The sequence below is a fragment of the Lipotes vexillifer genome, unplaced genomic scaffold (genome assembly GCF_000442215.2).
Source record: "Lipotes vexillifer unplaced genomic scaffold, Lipotes_vexillifer_v1.1 scaffold116, whole genome shotgun sequence".
Taxonomy (NCBI): domain Eukaryota; kingdom Metazoa; phylum Chordata; class Mammalia; order Artiodactyla; family Lipotidae; genus Lipotes; species Lipotes vexillifer.
Window position 1 is genome coordinate 920,066 of NW_006786698.1, and position 13,862 is coordinate 933,927.

Below are 13,862 nucleotides of genomic sequence, written 5' to 3' on the forward strand. Positions count from 1 at the left end.
GCTGATTAGAAAAGCAGGTGTTTCTAAGTGGAATTTGTTTTCCCAGTGTTTATACAGGACAACAAACAGGATCCAGGTAGCTGTCGCCCAAGAGTGGTTTTGGATGGTGCCTTTAGTTATGTGGCAAACATCTACTGTGAGTGAGCTAAAACCTGGAAAGGATACAAATATATTACCAGCCCAAACCTGGCTGCAGAAGGGGCAAACCCACAACCAATTGTTATTTGATTATTAGTCAGTCTAACCAGTTGCACAAACTTTCTATGATGTCTCTGTTTTCTGGCAGGTGTCGCTCTAGCTTTTGACTCAGTCAAAAACAAAAGAAAACAAAGCAAAACACAGAAACCCTCCGGCATCACCGCCCAGCTCTAATATCAACAGGTTTCCTTTGATTCTTGCACCTTGGAAAGAAGAGGTTTTCAGTTCTTTGCCAGAGATGATTTCCTGTTATTATTTAGTCTTAATTAAATTAACAAAAGCTTATCTGGCCTAGAAATGTTTTCCTTCTGTATTGTGGACTTAAAGGTTTTTCTCTTTTTCCTTCAAACTTTCAAAGTTTATTATGAACACAGATGAAGAAAAAAGCCTTTAAATTCATCTGTCTAAAAAACTGAAATATTGACTTTCCAAGAGAAAATAACTGATTCAAGTATAGTCATCTTACATAGCAGATCCCAGGATTTAACTATCAGCATGGCTATTTTTAATAAGTTAGTAATAGAAATCTAATTCAACAAATTTTTGAGTGTCTATGTAGGCATTGTACTAACTGCTGTCAAAAGAAGTAGGAAAACATTTTGTAGAATTCCTATAAGCGTCTCAAACTCAACATGTTTCCAAATTGAGAATTAATATTCCCTTTACACTCTCTTGTTCTCTTGTATTCCTGAATTCACTCTCTTGCACAAGCTAGGGTCATCCTTGACTCCTCCTTATGTTTCTTCAGCCCCCTAGCAACTTCCAACCAGCTAGTTACCAAATCCTGTTTACCTCGTAAATATTCTTCCAAGTCTTTCCCCTATACTCTGTTCCAATTGCCTCGACCACATTTATTCTTTTACTTAATTGTCCATTATTTATCTTTTGAGTCCAGTTCTTGAGCTAAACAGCAGTAATGCAAAAATAAATAAGACACATTTTCTACCTTTCACACATTGTAGTCAGAGAGTCAGGCATAAAAATCCATACTATGAAACAATACATTAAAGAGATATAATAAGGTATTGTAATAATACCAAGAAGAGGCACCTAATCCAGTCTGAGGATTGAGTGAACCTCTCCTTGAAAACTACCCAAGTTTATTATTAAAGGATGAGTTGGTCCTAGTCAAGTAGTAAGGTAATAGCAGAAGGAACCATTCCAACCCCTAAGACAATGTGAACCAAAGTAGCTTTGAAATAACCTGATGTTCTCAGGAAATCGCAAGCAATTCTGTATATTGTAGAACATCAATTATAAAAGGGGACTGGGAAAAGTAGGCTAGGGCCAGATCATGGTAAGAGCTTAGAGTTTATCCTCTAAGTGATGGAGAGTCAATGAGGGGTTTTGGAGAGAAGTGAGATGATCGCATCTTTGTTTCAAATAGGTAAGTCTGAGAACCATGAGATGGGAAGATTTGAAAAGGACTCAGCCAGGGAAAGAAGTTAGGAGAGTTTTTCAGAAGTCAGGTAAGAGACGATAAAGGCTCACCCAAACCTGGACAGGGACAGCAATCATAAGAGAGAAGCAGACAAATAGAAGCCCTATTAAACATGTATCTATAGATCTTATGAGTGGCATGAGGGTGTAGGAAGAATCCAAGATGATTCCTAACTTGGGTGATCAATTAGAGAACTGAACCGGCAATTGAGACATGGAGTAACTGAGAAGCTACAGGCTTAGGGAAAAGATGAATTCCGTTTTGAACATATTGTGTTTGAGATGCCTGTGGGACATCCAGGATGCCTGCCTGCATCCTAACAGGCAGTTGGAGATACACATCTGAAGCTTGAGGGACAGGGTGGGGCTGGAGATTAAAAAGTTGGAAGTCCTCAGAAAATAGGTAATAGCCGAAACGATGAAAATAGATCATCCAAAGAAAGTGAGAAGAGTTGAGGAAGGAACCCTCGGGAACACCAATATTTAAGCCAAGTTGGGAGAAATAGGAGCATTTGCATTTAAAGAATAAACTGTTAGAGGAAAGCTCTAGTAGAGTGGGGTGCCATGGAAAACCAAAAAGTGAAAATGTGTAAGGAGAGATTGAAAGAGGGTTAATGTTGTCCAGTGTAATAGATAACTCTATTAGGACAGGGATTTTAAAATAGTCATTGATTTTTGGCATTGATAAGGTCCTTTCTTACCATATCCAGAGTAGTTTCAGTAAAATATTGAGGGCAGGGAGTAAACTACAATAGAATGAAGAGGTATAAGAAGTGAGAAAAGGTAAAACCTTTCAACAAGTAACAATAAGAAAGAGGGGAAGATATTGGATTTAGAAGAGAAAGTGATCTAGGGGCAGTTTATAGGAGGAACAACTTTGGCATGTTTATGGGCAGAGGGGGAATAGTTAATACTAAGGGGTAGAGTGAGTGTACAGGAGCAGGTAGGACTGGTAGAGGAAGGCTCCTGGCAGTGTGGGAGAGGACCAGGTCAAGGACACTGGTAAATAGTTGGTAGGATGCTGGTAAATGAACAAGATGAGATGGAAGGTCTTCTTCCCTGTCATTCATTTGCCCTAGACTATTACAATATCTTCCTCTTGGAACCTTCACTTTGAACTACTTGAGTTCATCTTTCCTGCCCCCACCAGGTGTAATGTTTCTGCACTGCAGATGGAATGGTGTCACCTGAAATCTTTCAATGGCTCTGTAACTAAAGAAGAGTCACAGAAGCTTTCACTACCTACCATTCCCACACCCCGTTTTTTGGAAGATAATTCTAAACAGTCCTTTCTGTGTGAAATAATTTATGTTCATTCCATTTGCAAGTGAATTCTAGCCTTTTCTAGTGGCCGATTAGATTCAAGATCGGTGCCTGGTGAGAATAAACTCATTAGCCATAATGGAGCCCAACCTTTCCTGAGATGGATTGGTACAAAATCCTCTTCCAAAGGGACCATCCTCTATGGAATGGTGGATACCCAATAACATCAGGGTATCTCTCTTAAGAAGGACAGTTATAATGGAGGACGAACAAAGAAAAGTGTCAGTCACTCTACGTTGCACTGGTACTATATCCCCAGGAGGCAGCTATCCAGCCCAACCTCTGCAGTACTGGAACATGGAATGTCAGTATGCCTTAGAAAGAGATGCTGACACATCACTATTTTATCTCATGTCCTGTGCAATGAACGCTCATTTCTGGAGGTTTCACTACCAACCTTTAAGTGCCAAGCTGAGATGGACTTTGAACTGCTTTGATTAGCATTTTTCCTACTTTAGCTTTTAGCGTTCTAGCCTGGTGAAAACAGGATCTGCGGTTTGGGAAATACTGTATCCCCCTCCACTTTAAGGATTCTTAAATAGTATTAGTATATTAAATGATCCCAAAAGCCCTTACAGCAAAGAAACGGTTTAGCTTAGTTTGACCCAGTTTTTCCCAAAATGTTGGCCACAGAACCACTTTTCTTTTTTTAATAACAGCTATTAACACCTCAGTAAACACATCTTGGGAAAACTAGCATAGACAATAAGGTCTAAAATCACGCTTGGAGTACAGATTAAATGTGGCAGATTGACCACGAGCATTTATCTTCTCTTCCACTCGAAACTCCACGAAAAAGACTTTAAAGACATAAATCTTCACCACCACCACCACCCAAAAAAAAAGACAGAATAAGAAATAACTCATAACAGACAGAATTCATTTTAAGAAGTTTGACGTAGCCTGCAAAGGAATTTACAATGTAAAGTGCCTAACAAGGACCTACTGTATAGCACAGGGAACTATACTCAATATCTTATAATAACCTATAATGTAAAAGAATCTAAAAAAGAATAGATAGATATATATATGCACAACTGAATCACTTTGCTGTACACCTGAAACTAACACAACACTGTAAATCAACTATATTTCAATAAAAACTAAAAAATATATTAAAAATTGGTTCCTAGCTTTAAAGAATAAAAGTTCATATTTTCCCTAAAAAAATAAAGTGCTTAGAGACGAGAAACACCAATTATAGGAGGGGCACCCTTGACCCATGGATCCTCTGAATGGCTCAGACCTGAAGGAGCCACGTGCTGAGGAAGGCAGGGCTACAGCACACGTCAGAAAACAACTGGTTAAAAGTCTGTGTGCAAAACTGGTGGACCCTGAGTCCCTTACCCCAACCCATGCAGTCAAGAACCTACAGCCATACATATGATTTCTTTTAAAGTTGAACAGCAGAGAGTCTAGACTCAGAAACACAGGGAAAGCAAAGAGCAAACTATTCTAGAAGCTAAAATCAGAAAGCCAGAAGTGAAATTGGCTGCTGAAAAGTAGAGCCCCTAAACTTCTCCCCAAGCCCCCTAAATACCAGCAGTCAGTCAGTCATGTGCCACCTCAGACAGGATGCTGGAGAGCTCTTCTGACAAGAAATGCAATGGCCTAGTAGAAGATCTCTTTTCAAAAGGCCAGGATAGTGCTGGGCAAATTCCTACAGTGATTCCAGCAGTGAGAAATGTTGGTCCACACAAATTGTTTTCTAAATAACATTTTAGTGCCATATATATATATATTTTGGCCGCACTGTGCAGCTTGCAGGATCTCAGTTCCCCTACCAGGGATTGAACCTGTGCCACGGCAGTGAAAACTCAGAATCCTAACCACTAGGCCACCAGGGAACTCCCAATAGTGCCATATTCTTAAATATAAATTCTAAGTTCAGGAGAGATGGATGGAAACAAACACCTGTGAGTTAAGATCAAAATAGATTCCAAGACACAACATGTCCATCTAAATAGAGCAGGGAAGTAACGTAGCTTGAAATCAATTAGACTAACAAAGGTTATTCAAATAGTATCAAGAATCCAGTTACATGAATACTCACCCACTTAGGAAACTGAGTTTAAGACAAGGAGTTAGTCTCTGGGGAACTGCGTAGAAGTGTAAGATAGAACCAACAGTTTAACATGAAATTGGTAAACTACTGATCTGTAGTTCCCTCTAATGAATATTCCCACTTCAGAGCAGAATTTGTTCCCAAAGTCAGGAACTGAGCTCTGACTGGGGACAGGAATGAAAAAGCCTCAGCTGTCAGGTAAAAAGGGTTGAAGATTTGGAAGTAGGATGGGAGACAGAGACATTGCATATCTGGAAACACCAAAAACAAAAAGAAAAAAAAAAATCCTCATTCCTAAAGAAAACTTTAGTCTTGCCCTCTAATCCTCAGCATCTTTGACCCATTCAGAAGTTGGACTCCCTTTACTCAAAACATAGCTTGTTTCATGTGGCCATAATTAAATATTGGGGGTGGGGGGGTAGATGAAAGAATTCCTTATTATCTGTAAAAATTGCATGATTTCCTGAAATGAAATTATAAGGACTGGCTTCTAGCTATTGTTTGTCACTTTATTTTTATTCTATTTCTGTGAATTCTTAAACTACTTTTGCAGCTGGTCATAACTTTTGTGACTGGATCTTGGATTGAATGCGGAATGACAATACCAAATAAAAAGTGCTTCAATAGTATACATTTGTCTTAAAAGATTGTGTTAGCAGGTTTTGCCTGGTCAAGCTCATGTCTTCTAACCTTAAAAAACCATTACCCTCATTCCTCAGACCCTACCCATGATTGTGAAACACATTTGTAGTCAGAGCATTCCCCCCTAATCTGGTCTAGAGATTTTGGAACACTTGCACCACTGAAAATTGTTTTCTATTTTGTTCTGTGGATCTGGAACCACATCAGAAGTTCCTTGGGTGTTATTCAAGTCAAGATCAGTTTTAGAAAAGGTATTTGCTTGTAATCTGCCTGACACTTTTCCAATTCACCAAGCTTTCCCTTTTTATATTGACTTTTTGAAAATTCATAGTAGACCAGACACTATAAAACTCCTTGAGGAAAACACAGGAAGAACACTCTTTGACATAAATCACAGCAAGATCTTTTTTGACCCACCTCCTAGAGTAATGGAAATAAAAACAAAAATAAACAAATGGGACCTAGTGAAACTTAAAAGCTTTTTCACAGCAAAGGAAACTATTAACAAGACGAAAAGACAACACTCAGAATGGGAGAAAATATTTGCAAATGAATCAACGGACAAAGGATTAATCTCCAAAATATATAAACAGCTCATGCAGCTCAATATTAAAAAAACAAACAACCCAGTCAAAAAATGGGCAGAAGATCTAAATAGATATTTCTCCAAAGAAGACATACAGATGGCCAAGAAGTACATGAAAAGCTTCTCAACATCACTAATTATTAGAGAAATGCAAATCAAAACTACAGTGAGGGGCTTCCCTGGTGGCGCAGTGGTTGAGAGTCCGGCTCATGCAGCTCAGTGTTAAAGAAACAAACAACCCAATCCAAAAATGGGCAGAAGACCTAAATAGACATTTCTCCAAAGAAGACATACAGATGGCCAAGAAGCACATGAAAAGCTGCTCAACATCACTAATTATTAGAGAAATGCAAATCAAAACTACAGTGAGGTATCCCCTCACACCAGTTAGAGTGGGCATCATCAGAAAATCTACAAACAAATGCTGGAGAGGGTGTGTAGAAAACGGAACCCTCTTGCACTGTTGGTGGGAATGTAGATTGAGGTGGGGGAGGTGGTGGCATGATGAACTGGGAGATTGGGATTGTCATATATACACTAATATGTATAAAATAGATAACTAATAACCTGCTGTATATAAAAAAAAAATTAAATTTTAGAAAAACGATACAGCCACTATGGAGAACAGTATGGAGGTTCCTTAAAAAACTAAAAATAGAATTACAACATGATCCAGCAATCCCACTACTGGACATACACCCAGAGAAAACCATAATTCAAAAAGACACATGCACCCCAATGTTCATTGCAGCACTATTTACAATAGCCAGGACATGGAAGCAACCTAAATGCCCATTGACAGATGAATGGATAAAGAAGATGTGGTACACATATACAATGCAATATTACTCAGCCATAAAAAGGAACGAAATTGGGTCATTTGTAGAGACGTCGATGGATCTAGGGACTGTCATACAGAGTGTAGTAAGCCAGAAAGAGAAAAACAAATATCGTATATTCACGCATATATGTGGAATCTAGAAAAATGGTACAGATGAACCAGTTTTCAGGGCAGAAATAGAGACACAGATGTAGAGAACAAGCGTATGGACACCAGGGGGGCAAAGCAGCGGGGGCGGAGGGGGGGTGGGTGGGATGAATTGGGAGATTGGGACTGACATGTATACACTAATAAGTATAAAATAGATAACTAATAAGAACCTGCTGTATAAATATAAATTAAGGGCTTCCCTGGTGGTGCAGTGGTTGAGAGTCCCCCTGCCGATGCAGGGGACATGGGTTCGTGCCCCGGTCCGGGAAGATCCCACATGCCGCGGAGCGGCTGGGCCCGTGAGCCATGGCCGCTGAGCCTGCGCATCCGGAGCCTGTGCTCCGCAACAGGAGAGGCCACAACAGTGAGAGGCCCGCGTACTGCAAAAAGAAACAAAACAAACAAACAAACAAAAATAATTAAATTTTTTAAAAAGGAAATTCATAGTTATTTTAGATGCAGCAATTAATTGACATGGTAACACATTCATTCTGATGACTATTTATGTGAAATCAGTTTTGAGTGTTGAACTTACATGAATTTAATAGTAAAAGTTGCCATGTACTTTTGTCCTGTAATTTATAACACTTTTTCATTTGTTTGGGAAGTCTTACAATAGCCATTGACCCAAACCAGTCAAGTTGAATTATGGGCATTTGTATGCCTTCTAAAATGTCTGTGTGCCCAAGTCCTTAATTATATAGAGATGTGGAAAGATATACAATCATAAAGTGGGAGACTTCTTAGTATATAAGAAGCCTAAGAGAAAGCAAAAGTTACTTCTACACACCAAAGCACAGAATTTTTGTTGGACTGAGTCACAGAAAAATGTGATCATCTACATAACCTATAATATTCCCATTGCAGCCCTTGATTCCAGCTCCGAAATTACTCCTCTCCAAGTTTCCATAGATACTATGGAAATAAAAATCTATTACTGTTTTGAAACACCATAATCCTTACTTAAAAGTCTTTTCCTATTTGTAACTTAATCTAAATTTGAACATTGCTGTGAGAAAAAAATTTTTTTTATTATTACACTTATACTTGTGATAAGGGAACAATGCTGATCTAACAGGTTATCACACTTTATGGAGACCAATTGTCCTTCACTCTCTCTTCCTAATTTTAAGTATAATTTGACACAGCAAAGTCACAAAAAGAAAATAATGACAACAAAACTAAAGACAAGGAGTTACTTTGGATTATTTTAAAGTGGCAAAAAAAGAACAATAAAACTCCAGCTAACACTCATGTTTCAAGTAATGTAAACATTTCCCCAATCACATGGGTATGTGTTATTAACCACATGTAGTAGTTCCTTTTTCCTCTAGGTAGATGCGTCTCTTTCTCAGTTGTTGAGTCGTATGCATCCAGATTTAGAGAAGCTTTTGGAAGCATCAAGACGTTAGTATTTGTCTCTGATTGAGGTGACCACCGTACAAAAACATCTAGAGTCCTTTGTTTCTGGTTCAAGACCTAAATCTTTCACCATTGCTTTCTAATAGCTCATTTTTGTTGTTTACTATTACTATGCCCCAGAGATAAACCTAACATTTGTATTGCTAACACCTCTCTTTCAAAGCCACATTCCAGTCGCCGCCACTGTAGTTGGAATTTAGTAACCCCAAATGGTCCTCTGATTTTGGAAGGACTCCCATGGGCACATTTCTACACATGAGATCAAAGAAAAGAAACAGTTCGCTCTTTACTGTACAGGTATCAAACATCCTTCATTTGCATAACACTTCCAAGACTTAAAAATGTAGCTAATTTCTCTTCCTCCACTATAGAGTCAATAAGGGTAGGTAAAATACAGTAATATTTTGAAACTCAGAGATAGCAGTTTGACGCCAATATCGGACACCAAATTTTACAAATAAGTTCAAAGAAATAATAGCTGTGTGAACAAGTTATCATGGCCACCATAAATTAGCACTGTCTCCTTAATGTACTTACTAAGGAACCATTCATTACACAGAAACAACATGGTGCCTGACCTTGGGGATCTAGTCTCAGACAATGACTTTGAAGTCATTTCATTCTTGTTCTTACTTCAAGTGTCTTAGACATGTGTCTTTATATAGTCCCCTTGAGGATAGGGACCATATCTGAATTACTCCATGTGTTTCCTAACACAGAGAGCTCTGAAGATTGAAAGATGGATATTATATGGCAAAAATAAATCATAAATTTTAATTTTGTAAGATACAGAATCACTTTGTTTCTCTTCTACTGCTTTTCGATTATAAAAGGATTACATGAATTCTTGCTAATGCTAAACATTTTTAAATAATATATACAATAAAAACAAAAATACTTTTGTTTTTACACTACACACACATCCTCAATTTTCACTCCCTTCTTCATTGGAGACCCTATTAGCAGTTCGGCACTTAGCTCCATTTTAAACACACACTCTTGATTTTAATCCCGTGTAATTAAAACTGTTAGGCTGTCAACATTTATGGTCACTGGATTTATATGACCTTGGGTGCTATTTAGAACTACCTTATTTCTCCATGAAAATTTTTAGGGAACGGGCAGTTTGTAAAATACATTTTAACCTGCAGTGTGAAAATTTCTGTTTTTTCTATCTCAGTATTGAATTCTGCTTATACAGCCAACAAATTGAGTCCATGGTAGGTTGATGGTAGACTCAAGTCCTGTTGATGAATGAATATCTGGTATTGAAAGTATCCTCTCATCACTGCTTTTTTTTTCTTTCCAAATGGTCTTGGCTATTTTCCTACATTATTCTTTAAGATCTGTTTTAGAATTCCTTTGTCACATACCCCCAAATCCTGCTGTGATTAAAATTGGAATAGCTCTTTAATTAACTTGGGACGATTTGACATGTTATGTCTTTCCATTTATTCATGTTTTCTTTTATGACTCATTAAATTTTTGACACATTCTTCACCTGTGTCCTATAGGTTATCATTGAACTTGGTGAAGTTGTTTTAATATTGTAATGAAATCTTTTCTCTAATATATTTCTTATTATTGATATAATATAGAAAGCTATCTAATTTTTAAATATTAACTTTAAAATATCTCCTTATTTTACTGTAGATTTCTTTGAGTTTTCAGGGCAAACAATCATATAGCTACAAATAATTCTTTGGTAATTTCCTATGACAAAATATTTCATAATATTGAAGCTTAACATTCCTGAAATAAATTGTATGTGCTAGTAATACAGCCCATAATACTGCTAAATTTTTTACATGCTCCTAGATTCCATTTACAATAACATTTTGGGAGGATTTTTTATGTCTGTGTTTTGACAAATCAAAATTGAAATCATTCTTTCTCTGTAGGTTTGTTAGCTTTTAGGATTCATCAGGGTGATACTGGCTTAACAAAAGAATTGGGAAACTCATTATCTTTGATTATTTCCTGAAAAATAGTTTTCAAAGGAAACCAACTGACTTAGGTATTGTTGGGCCAATCTCTGGCATGGCTGTGTAGGGGTCAATCTCATATAGCATAATAGAAGTTTTCCCTGTAGGAGGCATTAGGCTGGTCCTCAGAAGCTGGCGGAGACACCATCATTCCATCTTCCTTTCTCAGAGATCATCTTAGTGATTTAAAAATAGAAGTATATCATCAACCTTCCCACTGTGATCTGGCAAAATACTGACAATACTCCCAAGTGGAAGCTACATGCTTCAGCAAATACACTGGAAATAGGTATTTTTTTGTATATCCCTTTTATGAATCACTTTCAAGATTGCTGTAAGCATTTAAACTAGCATTATCCAACACTGATAATGCAACATTAAATGCAACCCTGAAATCACAGAAAACATTAAAATTTTTAAGGAATATGACCTTTTTGCATTGGGATGAGCCTTTTTATATTTTTCATGTAATTAGCATGCAGATCATCAGGCAATTGAAAAAACCAGAACTTAAGATAACGTTATATAAACAAAATTAACCTTATTTTGGCTTCAGAACATTGGAATAATACTTTTTCAGGGTTGACTGTAATATTTATGCTTCAGTGTTTCCTTAAGTAAACTTCCTTAAGAATGTTCACTTATCTTGCTATAGGTGAATACAGACCTCCTCCAAAATGGACAAAACCTTCAGGAAAACATTGGTGCACCTCCCCAGCCTATCATATTTAAAGTTATTGTACAACCAAACAGACGTAGAAGGAGCAGCGCATAATAGAAACTTACAACGTTGGGACCTGGAATATTAATCAGTGGTTAACTGCAGACTGAGCTGTAAATTACGATCCATAGGGATTCCTCACCACAACCCGCTGATTTCACTGAACTTCTTAAGAGTTACTTCATCTGAGGGCCTGATCATGAAAAGCCAAACCTCCCATAGTTACAAAAAAACAATTCATTTATTTGGGGTTAGCAGGGTATATTGTCTTTAAAAGGCATTCCTGTTATATTTTTCTTCAAAATGGGAATAGCTTCAATGTTTTTACGATTACAAAGTAATGCACATTCATTGCAGTAAAATTAAAAAGTCAAGACCAAAAATTTACAGAGAATACATTTTAAATTGCCTGTAATTCGTCCACCTAAAGATCACTGCTCTTAACCTTTCGGAGTAGACTGTTACAGAATTTCTATTCAAACAACTCTTCTAAAATGGTTCCCTCTAACTTACAACATAACTAAAACTACCTACCTTCGAAATAGATGGCATGGAACTGTTTTCATTGCATTCTTTTATATGGGATCAAAAAATATGTACCTAAATCATTACGTAGCCCTCAAAAGAATTTTAAAAATCCATATGTGCTAGTGTTGCTTTCATTAGTCATCAGTAATAAATAATGTGTCCATAGTGACTGAAAATGTCTTACAGTTGCATTAATTTGATGAAAGTAAAAATTTGCTATTAATCTGTAAACACACCCAAAAAATTTTTGCCAGTATTTTCTCTTTTCCCTACTTCTCAACCTTCCCCTCCCCCAGGCTCTCTGGGTCCCCACCTCATTTTCTCTGACTTTTGTGGCTAACTCCCTGAGATATATTAGCCCAGTGATTAAAGCTGACAATTATAGGATTTCACCAGAGCAAAGTTTTACATACTGTACAAATAGACAATAAATATGGCCTCTTTGTTTTCATGTGTGTGTGTTAATATTCATAATATGTCCATGAAGAGAATCCCGAAGAAACTATAATATATGTTGCTTCTGGGGAGGCTGTTGAGTGACTGAAAGTGAGGAGAAGAGATGGGAAGGAAACTTTTTATTATATACTCTTTTATGCTTTATAAATGCTTATACTGCCTATTCAAAACAATTTTAAGGTAAAACTATACATATGCACAAACATTTATAAAGTTATTAGCTTAATAGTGCATAGGCTGCGCCTTCAGATTCCGTGACTTCCTAAGTGCCCAGAGAAATGTAACTACTAACTGTAACAGCGTCAGCTTATGAGTGTGCAATGCAAAACTATTTTCTCTTTTCTCTGAAAATAGTTGTAGCTATCATTCTATAAAATGATGCCATGACAGGCTTAGAGTACCATGTTTGAATCAGTGACTCAGCAAAGGCATGTTAGTGTCCTCTGTATGTTAGCATCTGGCCTAAACACACACACACATACACACACACACACACACACACACACAGTGTGGCAGAGACACTACCTGAGGCTACTCCTTAGTTGCATTAAAGACAGCTGCCCTGAGGTAAGAAAAGGGGCCGAAATTCTAATTTCAACCTTGATCCTTTTTGAAAGATAAGTTACATTGGTTCTTGGTCATGTCAATCATATTCATGTCCTTTGGGCAACATCTGTAACATCTATGTGCTAGAGATGTTTTTTTCAAGTTTGTGAGTTAATTATCCTGCTCTTTGCAGGTCTCAAATGTCCTTGATTTTACCTCACTATTTTTTTTTTTTGCTCTTTATTTGCAGGTAGTGAAATCAAAATTATCCAAAGAATATCACTTTCTTAAAATGAAACGATCAAGAAATCATATTGTGGGAAAATATTTCAGCAATCAAAGCAAAGTACAACGACGACAACAAGACTCTGTAACAAATGTACAATCACCGTATCACGTCAGAGGTCCAGTTAATCAGGTTTGCTCTGAAATCCTTCTCAGCAGGATGTGTGCCAGTGAAAGAACTGTGCAGACTCTGCGGAAGGGCTGAACTTGGAATAGGATTCAAGTCACTCACCCGGACGATGGTTTAGCAGCCAAATCCTGTGCATTATGTGTATTTTGGTTCCGCCACCCATGCTGAGGCACACCGGCACACACAAACACACCAATGCACACGTAGCTAAAAAAGTCATAACACTTTCTTTTTCTACAGCTTTATAAAGTTAGGATGTGCATGTGGAAATCAGCTGGTTTCAAGATGAAAGACAGAACTAGAAAATGGTGACCTTAATCATAAACTAGATCCACTGTGGCCTGGGTATTGCATTGTGATAATAAAGAGAAATATAGACATTTGAAACATGGGGGGAAAAGATAATGCTCTTGAGTATTGCCTTATCATCTTTATCGTTACCTGAGTATTGGAAAGGGGAAAAAGGAATTACATTACACCTGCAAGTGGGGATTACGCTTGTGCCCTTTACCAGGAGAAAACATGGCTTTGATGAGGCTTTAGG

At 37.4% G+C, this 13,862-nt stretch overlaps 1 protein-coding gene across 1 annotated transcript in view; it reads left to right on the top strand.

Annotated features, from left to right (window-relative positions):
* Window positions 1–13,578, top strand: part of CPED1 (cadherin like and PC-esterase domain containing 1) — a 300,745-nt gene extending 287,167 nt beyond the window's left edge. The window contains exon 23 of the mRNA XM_007459334.1: window positions 13,154–13,578. Within this exon, the coding sequence (XP_007459396.1) occupies window positions 13,154–13,393 (240 nt within the window). The 3' untranslated portion in view covers window positions 13,394–13,578. The remainder of the gene's footprint in view (window positions 1–13,153) is intronic.
* The last annotated feature ends 284 nt before the right edge of the window (window positions 13,579–13,862 follow it).